Source organism: Pistacia vera, unplaced genomic scaffold, assembly GCF_008641045.1.
Source record: "Pistacia vera cultivar Batoury unplaced genomic scaffold, PisVer_v2 Contig196, whole genome shotgun sequence".
Lineage (NCBI taxonomy): Eukaryota > Viridiplantae > Streptophyta > Magnoliopsida > Sapindales > Anacardiaceae > Pistacia > Pistacia vera.
In genome coordinates, this window is record NW_022195997.1 from 1,502,493 (window position 1) to 1,516,322 (window position 13,830).

The window sequence follows — 13,830 nt, forward strand, 5'->3', positions numbered from 1 at the left end:
ATCATTAATTTTTTATTGGTATGAATCATGATGGTCAATTCTTCCTTAATATGCGTCATGTTTTATAGTCAAACAAGGTAAAATCATTGCATGGATTCGTTCAAGAGAACATCCAAGTAGCAGGAAAAGATAGATAACACATCATCTATGATGGTGAATAGCAAATATTTACTAGAAAAGTTGATTTCATCTTGTAATGGCAAATATAATCGGATTCGTAACATCTCTCTGGAAGAGCTCAAGACGGCAATAGATAACTTTGATGCAGGAAAAGTCATAACAAGAGCTGCATCATATGAGCTGTACAAGGGTATTCTCGAGGACTATTCAGTTTCTATCATGAAGTTTAGAGACGATCCTAGTAGGTTAGATGCATACTGATATTGCTTTAACAACATTGTATTTGCATCACAAATGAAGCACAAGAATCTTTTTAAGTTGATCGGTTGTTGCTTAGAAACCGAAATTCCCTCCCTCGTTTTTGAATATGTCGAGTATGGAACTCTTTCTGATCGTATAAATGGTCCTCGACAACCCCATTTTGTGCCTTTGCTATTGACACATAGGTTAAAGATTGCTATGGAGATGGCTAATGCACTTGCATATCTCCATGTTGGTTTCTCTAGGCCGATTGTCTTTAGAAGTATCAACCTACAAACATCTTATTCCAGGAACAAACCATAGTGAAACTATCTGATTTTTCACTCTCCGAGTATATTCCGGAAGGCGAAACTTACATAAAAGATAGTAGGGTAGTTGGTACAATGGGATTTTTTGCACCTTAGTACATAAGTGTTGGTGTTTGCAATGAGAAGTGCGATGTTTTCACTTTTGGTGTATTGCTACTTGTTTTGTTGATCGGACAAAAAACATTCGATTCTTCTCGTTGTGNATTGTCAAAGATTATTTAAGTCTAAACCCAGAATGAGTCTGCAATATTATTTCGAGTGTTCAAATATGGAGGTAATTGTTCTTCATACCTTGATGGATACTGTGGTTTGCTGGTCTTGGTAAGTGGTAAAAGTCTGATGGTCTTGGTAAGTGGTAAAAGTCTGAGATTTCTTAGTAGGAATGACAGTATACATGGGAATCAACTTGGTCATAACACCACCAACTGTTTCAATACCGAGACTAAGAGGAACCACAAATACCGGAAGAAGATCTGCAACAAACCAAAATCAGAATCACATTTGGTACCAAAACACTTGAATCCAAATCAGAAATCCTTAAAATTAAACATGTTTTCTGTAATTTACCTCTGAATATTTCAACGCCTTGGCCACCAAGAATTCCACCTTGAACTGCAGCACCATATGCAACAGCTTCATCAGGATTCACACCCTTGTTAGGCTCCTTTCCATCAAAGAAATCCTTCAACAATTGCTGAATTTTGGGAATTCTAGTACTGTCTCCGACAAGCACAATCTCATTAACATCAGTCTTCTTCAAGCCTGCATCTTCCAGAGCTTTCTTCGCTTGTGCCATAGTCTTCTTAAACAGATCCATATTTAACTCTTCAAATCTTGCTCTTGTAAATGACTCAGAGATATCAACACCATCAAGAAGTGACTCAATCGCAACTCTAACTTTGTGCTGGCCACTCAATGCTCTCTTAGCTCTCTCACATTCACTTCTGAGCTTCCCAAGAGCCTTGTTGTCCTTACTAATATCTTTGTTATACTTCTTCTTTATCAATTTGATGAAATAGTCCATCACTCTGTGATCAAAATCCTCACCTCCAAAATGGGTATCTCCACTGGTACCACGAACCTCAAACACACCATTATCAACAGTCAAAACACTTACATCAAAGGTTTCGCCACCAAGATCATAAACCAAAATGTTCTCCTCTTCCCTTGTGTTGTGTAGATCGTAGGCGGTGGCCGCGGCTGCAGACTCATTGATTATCCCAACCACATTGAGCCCGGCGATGGTGCCTGCATTCTTAGTTGCAAACCTTTGCGCATCATTGAAATAAGCTACAACAAGCAACAATAATATAAACCCATTAGACTCTAATCATTCTCAACAAAAGGTATTTTATCAATAAAATACTGTACCTGGAACGGTGATAACGGCATCTTTAATTTTCTTCCCCAAGAAAGCCTCAGCCGTTTCTTTCATCTTCTGTAAAATCATGGCACTGATCTCCTCAGGGCTAAACACTTTAGTCTCGCCTTTAACCTTCACTTGAATATAAGGCTTTCCATCTTTATTCACAACCTTATAAGGCAAGAACTTTATATCTCTCTGCACCTCAGGATCATCAAACCTACAAAACCAAAACGAAAAAACTCACTCACCTCTTCCACATTACTTCAAAGAATGTTAAAAACAGTGTACCACATAAAGTCACTTACTTTCTCCCGATAAGGCGTTTAACATCAAAGATAGTGCGCTCTGCATTGAGAGCCGCTTGATTTTTAGCGGCTTCTCCAATCAGACGCTCAGTGTCAGTAAACGCCACCCATGAGGGCGTGATTCTGTTCCCTTGATCGTTCGCTATAATCTCCACGTGCCCATTTGTATACACGCCCACACAAGAGTACGTTGTCCCCAGATCGATTCCAATCACAGTTCTGAAATTCGGACCATCATCGGCCGCTAAACTTAACGAGAACTCTGAAAAATAAAACAACAAAAACACAGCGTACTGTCATTAACCCAAACAAAAAAAGAAAAAAAAAAGGTAAGAATTTTGCTGAAACAGAAACGAAAAAAAGAAAACCCCTCTTACCTAAAGTGAAGAGAAGCAGAAGCACTAAAGCTTTGGTGTGAATCTTCATTGTTGGTTTTGATATGATTTGATTTGGGATTTGTTTGTTTTTGGAAGTGTTTTCTCTGTTTTTTGATTGAAGTGGAGCGAAAATATTTTGCCGAGTGAGTTTATTTATAGTGTTTCCTCTTGCGTTCTTGCTAGATTGTTCTGTCCAATGAAATTAGACCACGTCATTATAATAGTCTCTTTGCTCATCGCACCCTTGAAGAGGTTATAACTTATAAGTTGATAGCCCCTTAGACTATGTTTGACTTAATATTTTTATCCATATTCTAGATCCTATTCTCCAAATAATATTTGACACATTATTCTAGAAATATTATTCTATTTTTTAATTATTTTTAGACTCCATAAAGTTATTAATTTCACTAAATACCCTCTGAAAAAAAGTTTAAAAATTAACAAAAACACCCCCATCAACCCAACTTGTCAGATCTCAGCAACCACCGTCGATAATAGTCAGAATCTGTACAACGGCCTAATTCCGACCAGAAATGGCCGGAAGTTCACCAATGTGGCCTTTTCCGGCCAGATCTACCACGGATCTGGTCAGAAAATGCCAGATCTGGCCTTCAGCGACTATCAAAGAAATGGCCGTCGTTGACCAAAAACGACGGCCACATCTTTGGCCGTCGCTAACACTGTAGAGGGTGGGGGTGTTTTTGTCATTTTATCTGTTAGGGTCTTTAATTAAATTAGTAAACCTAAAGGTTTTTTTACAAATTTTTAAAATTTACCTCGTAATACTCCTCTATCCAATAACGCAATACTATCCCCAAAATCCTATCCAAAATACTAAACCAAACACACCATTAGATATTCTTATCAATCAAACTATTTTTATAATTTTTTTATATAACTATGAGGTAATAGTTTATAAATCGGTAATTTATATTTAATCAGATAAGACTTTTTATAAACTGATTAATTATAAATTACCATATTAAAATTATATAAAAAATTGTGAATATAACACCGCTCTTTTGATATTTTGGATAAGAAAAACACTATGCTTACTCACGACTTGTACTAACCCCCTTACTACCTTTGTTAAAATTTTACATGGTATCCGTACTATGCGTATAGTACCAGTACTATGCGTTATATTTACAAAGGATAGTAAAATGGTTAATAAGATGGTGAGTAAGTATAGTATGTTCCTTTGGATAAAATTGAAAACCCTGTTAGTGTTGGCCATTTTAAAGAGTTGAACAACTGTAAAACAAACTTTTGACATAGAAACCGACACCAAATTGCACCTTTTTTAGGCTTCTTCCCATGATCCCATCAAAGAAATCTTTCAACAATTGCTGAATCTTGGGGATTTTACTACTCCCTCCAACAGGCACGATCTCATGAATATCTTTTTTCTTTAAGCCACCATCTTCCAAAGCCTTCTTCACTGACCCCAAAGTCTTCCTAAATAAGTCCATGTTTAGCTTTTCAAATCTTGCTCTTGTCAAAGCCTCGGAGAAATTAACACCTTCAAAGAGAGACTCAATCTCAATCTCAGGATTATCAAATCTGACTAATCTTACTATTACCATTTTTCTATATTTCAATCATTTCTTTTTTGACCAATGTCTTGAAATCTCGACTAATCTTTTGGAGAGACTAGGATAACAACCTACCTTCAAAATATCTCATATACTTAAATGGAGAATTAAACATAAAACCGAACATTTATCCACATTATCCCTACTTTGCCTTTAACCTTCTAAGTTAACCATGGATTGGTCTTATGAACTTTAAGTTTTATGTGTTCATATAGAACACAAAAATATATGTTGAAATTAAACTATTCTATTATACTTCAACATCAAGTGATAAACATTACATTTGTATTCTTGGGTGAAAGAAGAAAAAAAAATTATTTGAAAACAAAAAATTTAGAAAAAAGCATGTTAAATCTCAAATCCTTGGAAGATTTTTACAACTCATCATTGGGTTCTTCATCATCTTGTGAACCAGCTGAACTTGCACCACTCTTCTCATAAACCTGTTTGATGACAGGATTGCATACAGCTTCAACCTCTTTCAACTTTTCATCATAATCATCCTTCTCTGCGTTCTGGTTGTCATCCAACCATTCAAGAGCCTCCTTCAAGGTGTTCTCAATCTTCTCCTTATCATCAGAATCGAGTTTATCCGCGAGCTTGTCTTTGTCATTGATAGTACTTTTCATGTTGTAAATGTAGGTCTCCAATTTGTTCCTGGAATCAATCCTCTCCTTCACCTTCTTATCCTCTTCGGCGAATTCCTCAGCCTCCCTAACCATCCTGTCGATCTCTTCCTGGCTGAGACGCCCCTTGTCGTTGGTGATGGTGATGGATTGTGACTTCTTAGCTGCCTTGTCCTCAGCTCTCACATGTAAGATACCATTGGCATCAACCTCAAATGTTACCTCAATTTGTGGCACTCCCCTGCAACAAAAATCACAACATATATAAGAATCAACCATCCCACCAAATCGGATTACACAGTTTAGAGCCTTGAGATAAGAAAAATCTTCTGGTTTTAACATACCTTGGAGCAGGTGGAATGCCAGATAAATCAAACTTTCCAAGCTCGCGACAATCCTTTGTTAAGCTTCTTTCACCTTCATATACCTGAAATAGTCAAAAGATTATGTTAGTCTAAACCCAGAATGAGTCTGCAATATCATTTCGAGTTTTCGAATATGGAGGTAATTGTTCTTCATACCTTGATGGATACTGTGGTTTGCTGGTCTTGGTAAGTTGTAAAAGTCTGAGATTTCTTAGTAGGAATGACAGTATTTCTGGGAATCAACTTGGTCATAACACCACCAACTGTTTCAATACCAAGACTAAGAGGAGCCACATCAAGCAGAAGAATATCTGCAACAAACCAAAATCAGAATCACATTCGGTACCAAAACACTTGAATCCAAATCAAAATTCCTTAAAATGAACATAGTTTCTGTAATTTACCTTTGGTTTGTTCACCGCCTTCGCCACTAAGAATTCCACCCTGAACTGCGGCACCATATGCAACAGCTTCATCAGGATTCACACCCTTGTTAGGCTCCTTTCCATCAAAGAAATCCTTCAACAATTGCTGGATTTTTGGAATTCTAGTACTCCCTCCAACAAGCACAATCTCATTAACATCAGTCTTCTTCAAGCCGGCATCTTCCAGAGCTTTCTTCACTGGTGTCATAGTCTTCTTAAACAGATCCATATTCAACTCTTCAAATCTTGCTCTTGTCAATGGCTCAGAGAAATCAACCCCATCAAAAAGCGACTCAATCTCAACTCTAACTTGGTGCTGGCTACTCAATGCTCTTTTAGCTCTCTCACATTCCCTTCTGAGCTTTCCAAGAGCCTTGTTGTCTTTACTAATATCTTTGTTATACTTCTTCTTGATCAGCTTGATGAAATAGTCCATCACTCTGTGATCAAAATCCTCTCCTCCCAAATGGGTATCTCCACTAGTAGAAAGAACCTCAAACACACCATTGTCAATAGTCAAAATACTAACATCAAAGGTTCCGCCACCAAGATCATAAACCAAAATGTTCTTCTCTCCCCCTTTCTTGTCTAGACCGTAGGCGATGGCCGCGGCTGTAGGCTCATTGATTATCCTAGCCACATTGAGCCCGGCGATGATGCCTGCATCCTTAGTTGCCTGCCTTTGCGCATCATTGAAATAAGCTACAACAAACAATAATATAAACACATCAGATCCAAATCATTCTCAACAAAACGCATTTTCATCAATTACTACATCAACAAATAAAAATATGTACCTGGAACGGTGACAACGGCATCTTTAATTTTCTTCCCCAAGAAAGCCTCAGCCGTTTCCTTCATCTTCTGTAAAATCATGGCACTGATCTCCTCAGGGCTGAACACTTTAGTCTCACCTTTAACCTTCACTTGAATATAAGGCTTTCCATCTTTATTCACAACCTTATAAGGCAAGAACTTTATATCTCTCTGCACCTCAGGGTCATCGAACCTACAAAACCAAAACGAGAAAACTCACTCAACTCTTCCACACTGCTTCAAAGAATTAGAAACAGTGTAACACAGAAAGTCACTTACTTTCTCCCGATAAGGCGCTTAACATCAAAGATAGTGCGCTCTGCATTGAGAGCCGCTTGATTTTTAGCGGCTTCTCCAATCAGACGCTCAGTATCAGTAAACGCCACCCATGAGGGGGTGATTCTGTTCCCTTGATCGTTCGCTATAATCTCTACGTGCCCATTTCTATACACGCCCACACAAGAGTACGTCGTCCCCAGATCAATTCCAATCACAGTTCCAAGTTTCGCACCATCATCGGCTGCTAAACTCAACGAGAACTCTGAAAAACAAAACAACAAAAACAGAGCATAGTGTCATTAACAAAACAAAACAAAAAAAAAAAAAAAGAGTAAGAATTTTGCTCAAAAAAGAAACTAAAAAAAGAAAACCCTTCTCACCTAAAGTAAACAGAAGCAGAATCGCTAAAGCTTTGGTGTGAATCTTCATTGTTGGGTTTGATTTGATTTGATTTTTTGTTTTGTGNACGTGCCCATTTCTATACACGCCCACACAAGAGTACGTCGTCCCCAGATCAATTCCAATCACAGTTCCAAATTTCGCAGCATCATCGGCTGCTAAACTCAACGAGAACTCTGAAAAACAAAACAACAAAAACAGAGCATAGTGTCATTAACAAAACAAAACAAAAAAAAAAAAAAAGAGTAAGAATTTTGCTCAAAAAAGAAACTAAAAAAAGAAAACCCTTCTCACCTAAAGTAAACAGAAGCAGAATCGCTAAAGCTTTGGTGTGAATCTTCATTGTTGGGTTTGATTTGATTTGATTTTTTGTTTTGTGGAAGTGTTTTATTTGTTCTGTCTTCTGATTGGAGTGGAGCGAAAATGTTTTGCCGAGTCGAGTTTATTTATAGTGTTTTTTATTGTGTTCTTGCTAGAGTGTTCTGGCCAATGAAATGAGACCACGTCATTATTACTGTTTGTTTGCTGGTCGCACCTTTAAGAGGTTACACGTTAAATCTCCAATGAATGGTCGCCACGTGTATTACTGTTGGGTTTCCCGCGGGGTCGCGAATGTTCATGAAATTTAAGGGGAGAGAGAGAGCGACCAAGCTTTTAGCCGTGGCATGTGGGAGCGATGTATGCCTAAAAACGTCGCCGTTTTGATCTGATCCATTAAAATGAGTAAACATTGAAAATGTGTTGGTCTGAAGAGTTACAACTTACAAAGGGTTAATACAATTTCTTTTTATGCAAAATTACAATGTTGAATCACAAAACCCTAATTGGGATCAACCCAATTCAAACTAAACACTCAAAAACTTTTACATTCTATGATCAAATTATGAAGAATTCCACAAGCACACCAGGCAAACTAATCTACTTGAATGGAGCCAAAGGGTTTGGACTGCTGGGAACTTTCAAGTTTCTGAGCTCTTTACAAACATGATCTAACATACCCAGAAAATCTCTCACAATCACGAATATCCTGAGAGGATTAGCTTCATCTTTGCCCACATTCCCATGAAAGTACTCTGTGATTTCTTTCACATGTAACATCACTCTACTCTCATCTTCTTGCAATGCCTTTATGTTCCTCTTTGCATACATCAAGAATGCATTCATTGAGTGCACAAAGTTGCCACTTTTGTCATCCAAAGACAGGTTGTTCTGTACCAAATGTTGCAGTTTATTCATTCCTTCTGATAAGTTTGAGACTGAGCTTGCGAGAACATCGAGATCAATGGTGGCAGTCTTCTTGACATTGTAAAGTTCAGTGCTTAAACCTGAAACAAGGTCTAGCCCCATTCTTCTGTAATCTTCTTCCCTCTCTTCTACGGTCTTCGTTTTGTTTCTCTGATTGATCTTCCCCATTATGCTATCCGAAACTCTGATTCCTTCTGATCGGATAATTTCTTGCACAACAAAATGAAGCAATGTAGTTTTGCCATCAGTTCCTTTCACATCAGCAAGCTTGAGAAGTGCGTCGAGCTTGAATGCTTTAGCTCCTCCTCTGATTGTTCCAACATTCATTCGGTTGCCTGTTTTGAGCACAGCTTCAAGTAGCTTCAAGAACAGCCTGCTTGATCTGAGTTCCTTGCAGGCCTCCTGATGGATAAGAAAATTGAAACAAAAGGAGATTAAGAGATGATTTTAAAGATTGGTGTAAATTTAAGCTTGTGTGATGTGCAGTATGACCTCTAGCATTGAAAAGGAGTTCCGAAGATCAACAACTTCGTCTTCAAAAGTTTCGCGGTAAAGCATGACTTCAGCGCGTTGAAAGGCGAAGGGGATGCTGAGTATTACTTTGACAAATTTCTCAGCTGATCCCAGTTCATTGATGTCTCCTTTATAGCTTGATAGCTTGTCCTCTTCTTCCTTTGTTGGCAACATTCTCACCAGTGCCTCAAGTTGTTGTAAAGACAAGCCATCCCCTGCGTTTTTCCATGTGATTTGGACAAAGTTATAACCAGAAGGTGACTAATATGAGAAGAAATGTGCTGTTAGATACAAATTTTAGTAAGAATTGTACCTTTCATCAGTGCCGAACAGACTTGCTCCGCGGTCACATTCAAGGCTTTTGAGAGAATGGTAATGTTCTGTAGCCTCTTGGGTTCAAGAACATGCTTGCTGGGAGAAGGGGTTTTGCTTTTTGTTTCATCACTCTTCATTGAACTTTGTATATTGTATCCAAAAAGTGACTCAATCATCTCTTCATCCAGTCTGTTCCATGTCAAGTAAAATCATTAAATTGGGAAAAGAAAGAGAAGATGAAGTTAATGCGTACAAGAACATGAAGTAACTTACTCAAATGAGCTTGATCTCAGCTTGTCCCAGACCATGGACTGGTCAGGTGTAGCTCTAACTTTGTCCCAGTGAAGTGGCTTCAATTTCGGAAGAGGGGTTCCATCTTTTCCCGTCGGCATAAATTGAGGAAGTAGAGATGGGGGCGGAGGTGGCCCTTGCAAAGAGCTATTATTTGGTTTCAGAAGTGGAGGTGGGCATGGAGGTGGAGGAATACCTGGTGAAGACTTTCGAGGTGAAAGCAAGTCACCCTGTGGAGTTTGGTTTGATGTTGAAGAGGATCCTAAAGGCTTTGGAGATGACAAATTTGGCAATGTAGAAGAGCTAGAAGCTTTTGATCCCAGTTTAGTCGACCAAGAAAATGAATGTAATTGAGATAAGCCCAGAATTGGAGGCAAAGGTGGTGGAAGTGGAGGCGGAGGGGGCGCAGGCGAGGGCTTGAAGTTCTCATGTGAATCTAGAGAGCTTCTAGCTGCCAGATTTTCCTCTTTGTGATTGCTGAGAGTTTGGTGAGTTTCCTTAGGTAAATTTAAAGCTGAATTTCTGATGCAATTTGTTGGAAGAGGCTGATCAGATTGTGATATATTTGCCACATTTGGGGAAGAAATCTCTGCTGTATCACTGAGACTACCAGCTGAAGCATTCGAAAGGCGGATATTCGATGAATGTGAATCAACAAAAGAATGAAAAGATTCATCATCAGACGAACCGGATTCGATAGGAATAACTTTATCACCAGAAGAAGAGTTCCCACCATCAGAATCATACTTGATTGAATCCACATCTTCATGAACAGATTTGATCTCCCTAGTGGAAGAACTACTAGCATTATCTGATTCTGATTTATTTCTTTCTTGGTTTGCTTCCTCCCTCTCTTGCAATGGACAACTTGAAGTTGAGATAATATTTTCATCTTCAACTTTTTTTACACAAGAAGATTGTTGCTCTAAATCAATGTCTAATGAGTTAAGATAAAAGAGATCAAGTCCAGGATTTAAGGTTACCTTATTTGTTGAATTCTGAGAACTCACATACTTAGATTTACCTTTGATTCTTCCTTCTTTAGCGAACACCGACATTTTTCTTGCAGACTTCTTGTGATTTTTTCTGAATTTGCAACAGAACCAAAAGAGCCCCAGAGAAGATATTAAGAACACAGCTCCTCCAGAAACAAGAACTGGTACTAAAACTCTTCTAACTTTCTCTTTATGTGAAGTTTCTTCCTGAATCTTGTGGCGAAGCGGAATGGGATTTAATGTTGGAGATAGATGATGAGGATGAACATGAAATGGAGGAGCAGGAGTAGGGGTCTCAGCTTCAATGGCAGGCAAAGGAGAAGGTGATGGAGAAACAGAAACATCTTCAGAATTACCATCTCCAGATGGCCTAATTTGAGTTTTGAACCTTTTCAGTCCAAGTAAAGCTCTAAACTTTTGCACAATCAAACCCTCCTTTTGCTCATTCTCATCTTCACCAGAAACTTTGTCAACTTCTTGTAGGCCATGAACCCTCAACTTGTGGGAGCTCTGCAATGATACAACACTCAAAATGATGAAGACAATGATGAAGATCCTGTGGAAGAAAATCTCAAAACCTGAAGCCATGATCTTTCTTCAACCAGAAAAATCATCAAACCTCTTTTGTGCTTATAAATCTAGCTCTTCATTGTCACATTCTTCTTCCTGTAGAAACATTCATTTCTGGTGGTGCAGGTAATTGCAGTCTTTAATGCTACTCCAAGGAACCCCTGAGCGTGGCAGTTGTAATGGGCCTTCTTTACTTCTCTATTCATGTACTTTTATCTCATCTCACCTCCATTAATTCTCTGCAAAACACTGTTAAGTTCAACCAAACTTTTTTCAAGACCTTCCTAAACTGCCAATTTGGTGCCATCTTTTTTGTCTCTTTGTACTTATAATTTTCTTTTTTAGTTTCTTTTGTATCATCATCATTAGTCAAGGAGATATCATTTCAGAACTTTTAGTGTAAAGTTTAGAGTTGGAGATGAAGATCTTCCAATGTTAGTCATGGACTTTGCAGTTGAACATAGCTTTTTAGTAGCTAAGTGTCATAAAATCAAAACAACATAAAGTTTCCAAAATGGGTCCCAATTCTGTTGGGGTCTCTCCTAACTCTAGGGCTTCCTTCTCCAACTCCATTACAAAAAATGGTCCATCACTTGTCACTATGTTTTGTAGTGGTGGTAGTATCGAGATCCTCTTCTAATGATCTTTATATGAATAAAATGTAAGATTATAGAAATAGGAAATAAATCTCAACTATGCTCAAAGCTCAGTAAAGCTCGTATCACTTTTTCATTTGATCGAGTTATTGGTGGGTTAACTGAAAAAAAATTATACATGTTCATTATTATATGCGTCTTATATGATTCGTGATGTGACAAGAATCAAGATAGGATCTTCTCCTGATCTGATTTATACGTAAACAAAACACAATATAGTCAACGATAGTTCATAAAATAAAAAAAATTCAACTACACATATTTATGTGTCTTGAAATCGACACAAACTTAAATGAGATTCGAATTAAGAAATGATCATATATAATTGAATACAAGGAAAGGACCACCTTAAATGTTGAATTATGGGGGAGGTAAATGAGAGAGTGTGTAGTCTCTTTCTTCAACTTTATTTGGCTCCATTTTGTTGGCTCTTGTTGTTGTTGTTGTATTTAGGTTCAAAAACAATAGTATCTACCGTTTGGTGGGATTGTAGTTGATTTTGACGTCACTTTACCACCTAACAACAAAGAGAAATCAAACACTCCTCTACACCCTCTGTGCAATGAAATTTTACATAAATGGCCATATGCAGCTGTCTTAGCTTGGCCGTCACTTGGACTCATTTCCTATATATGTTTCTAACTCACCTTACACCACTATAGCTACCAGGACCACTTCTCCCTTTTGGTTTTCCTCTTGCTTCGTTATGTATTAGGATATGGTATCATGGTATTAGGTCCGTAATACTTTGACTTGATAAATGATAGGAAATCGAATCTGAGACCGTACGTCTATCCACACTATTATCATTATGTCTAATCTTTTGGACTACCCATGAATGGATATCATTTTATACTTTATGTTTAAACTCCACTTAAATCTCTCAAAATAAAAACAACTTACAATATGGAATGAGTTCCCAAATTTTAGAAATCCTAATTTTCCTTTCATCTCTTTCATCCAGATNTATATTAGGATATGGTATCATGGTATTAGGTCCGTGATACTTTGACTTGATAAATGATAGGAAATCGAACCTGAGACTGTACGTCTATCTACACTATCATCACTATATCTAACCGTTTGGACTATCCACGAATGGGTATCATTTTATACTTTATGTTTAAACTCTACTTAAATCTCTCAAAATAAAAACAACTTACAATATGGAATGAGTTCCCAAATTTTAGAAATCCTAATTTTCCTTTCATCTCTTTCATCCAGATTTTGGGGGTGTTTGTCTAAGCTTATAAGCTAGTTAGCTTATAAGCTCTAAAATTAAACTGACATGTTTGTTTATAACTTTTTTGAGCTTATAAGTTGAACTTATAAGAAAAAAAAAATAAGTTGAGGAGAAGGTAGTCCTTTTTTTTTTTTTTTTTGTTGCTTATAAGCTAATTTGACCAAGTATATTACCACATTATCCTTGTTTAATTTTAAAATTTCACAGTATACTCTTGTTTAATGTAGTACCATTTTTAGTCATTTTATAATAAAATTTACTTATAAACCATATTTTACCAAATACATCAACTACTTATCAGTCACTTATAAGTACTTTAACTAAACACATAATTGCTTAAAATTTCAAATGCTTAAAAGTTAATTTTTATAAGCTCAGACAAACACCCCCTTAACCACAAATAACATAATCGATTTGAAATTTCCTACAATAGCCACATCTATGTATCACTTATAGACATTCCGTGAGTAGCCCAGATCGTTAAGGCGAATTGTGGATAGTGTGGATGGATACACGATCTCAAGTTCGATTCCTATTTGAGCATTTGCGATTTAAGCGGGAGGCTGTGGTGGTGGGTCGAGACCTTTGTTATCAAAAAAAAAAAAAAAAAAATTTGTTTTTATCATTTTAATTAATTATTCATTGCATCTTTAATTCGTTTTTCAATTTAAGGTATGTTTTTTCTAGATCCAAAATTATACTCAATTCTAAGGTAAGAGTTTGTTGTTTTTATCATTTTAATTCATTATTCATTGTG

The 13,830-nt window shown here is 37.2% G+C and overlaps 3 protein-coding genes across 3 annotated transcripts; all 3 read right to left on the minus strand.

Annotated features, from left to right (window-relative positions):
• Positions 1–974: 974 nt before the first annotated feature.
• LOC116127993 (probable mediator of RNA polymerase II transcription subunit 37b) lies at positions 975–2,841 on the minus strand. The gene is made up of 5 exons (XM_031413655.1): positions 2,738–2,841; positions 2,361–2,622; positions 2,061–2,272; positions 1,257–1,979; positions 975–1,162 (listed from the first exon to the last, which is right to left on the minus strand). The coding sequence occupies exons 1-5, from the start codon at positions 2,784–2,786 to the stop codon at positions 975–977; spliced, it is 1,434 nt and encodes a 477-aa protein (XP_031269515.1). The 5' UTR covers positions 2,787–2,841.
• Positions 2,842–4,582: 1,741 nt separating this feature from the next.
• Positions 4,583–7,648, minus strand: LOC116127991 (luminal-binding protein 5-like). Its single transcript, XM_031413654.1, has 8 exons — positions 7,625–7,648; positions 7,227–7,311; positions 6,847–7,108; positions 6,549–6,760; positions 5,731–6,453; positions 5,483–5,637; positions 5,306–5,388; positions 4,583–5,202 (listed from the first exon to the last, which is right to left on the minus strand). Exons 2-8 carry the CDS (start codon positions 7,273–7,275, stop codon positions 4,710–4,712), a joined length of 1,977 nt encoding a protein of 658 aa, XP_031269514.1. The 5' UTR covers positions 7,276–7,311; positions 7,625–7,648; the 3' UTR covers positions 4,583–4,709.
• A 344-nt stretch (positions 7,649–7,992) lies between these two features.
• Positions 7,993–11,304, minus strand: LOC116127849 (formin-like protein 11). Its single transcript, XM_031413509.1, has 4 exons — positions 9,592–11,304; positions 9,317–9,507; positions 8,983–9,218; positions 7,993–8,892 (listed from the first exon to the last, which is right to left on the minus strand). Exons 1-4 carry the CDS (start codon positions 11,190–11,192, stop codon positions 8,164–8,166), a joined length of 2,757 nt encoding a protein of 918 aa, XP_031269369.1. The 5' UTR covers positions 11,193–11,304; the 3' UTR covers positions 7,993–8,163.
• Between the last annotated feature and the right edge of the window lie 2,526 nt (positions 11,305–13,830).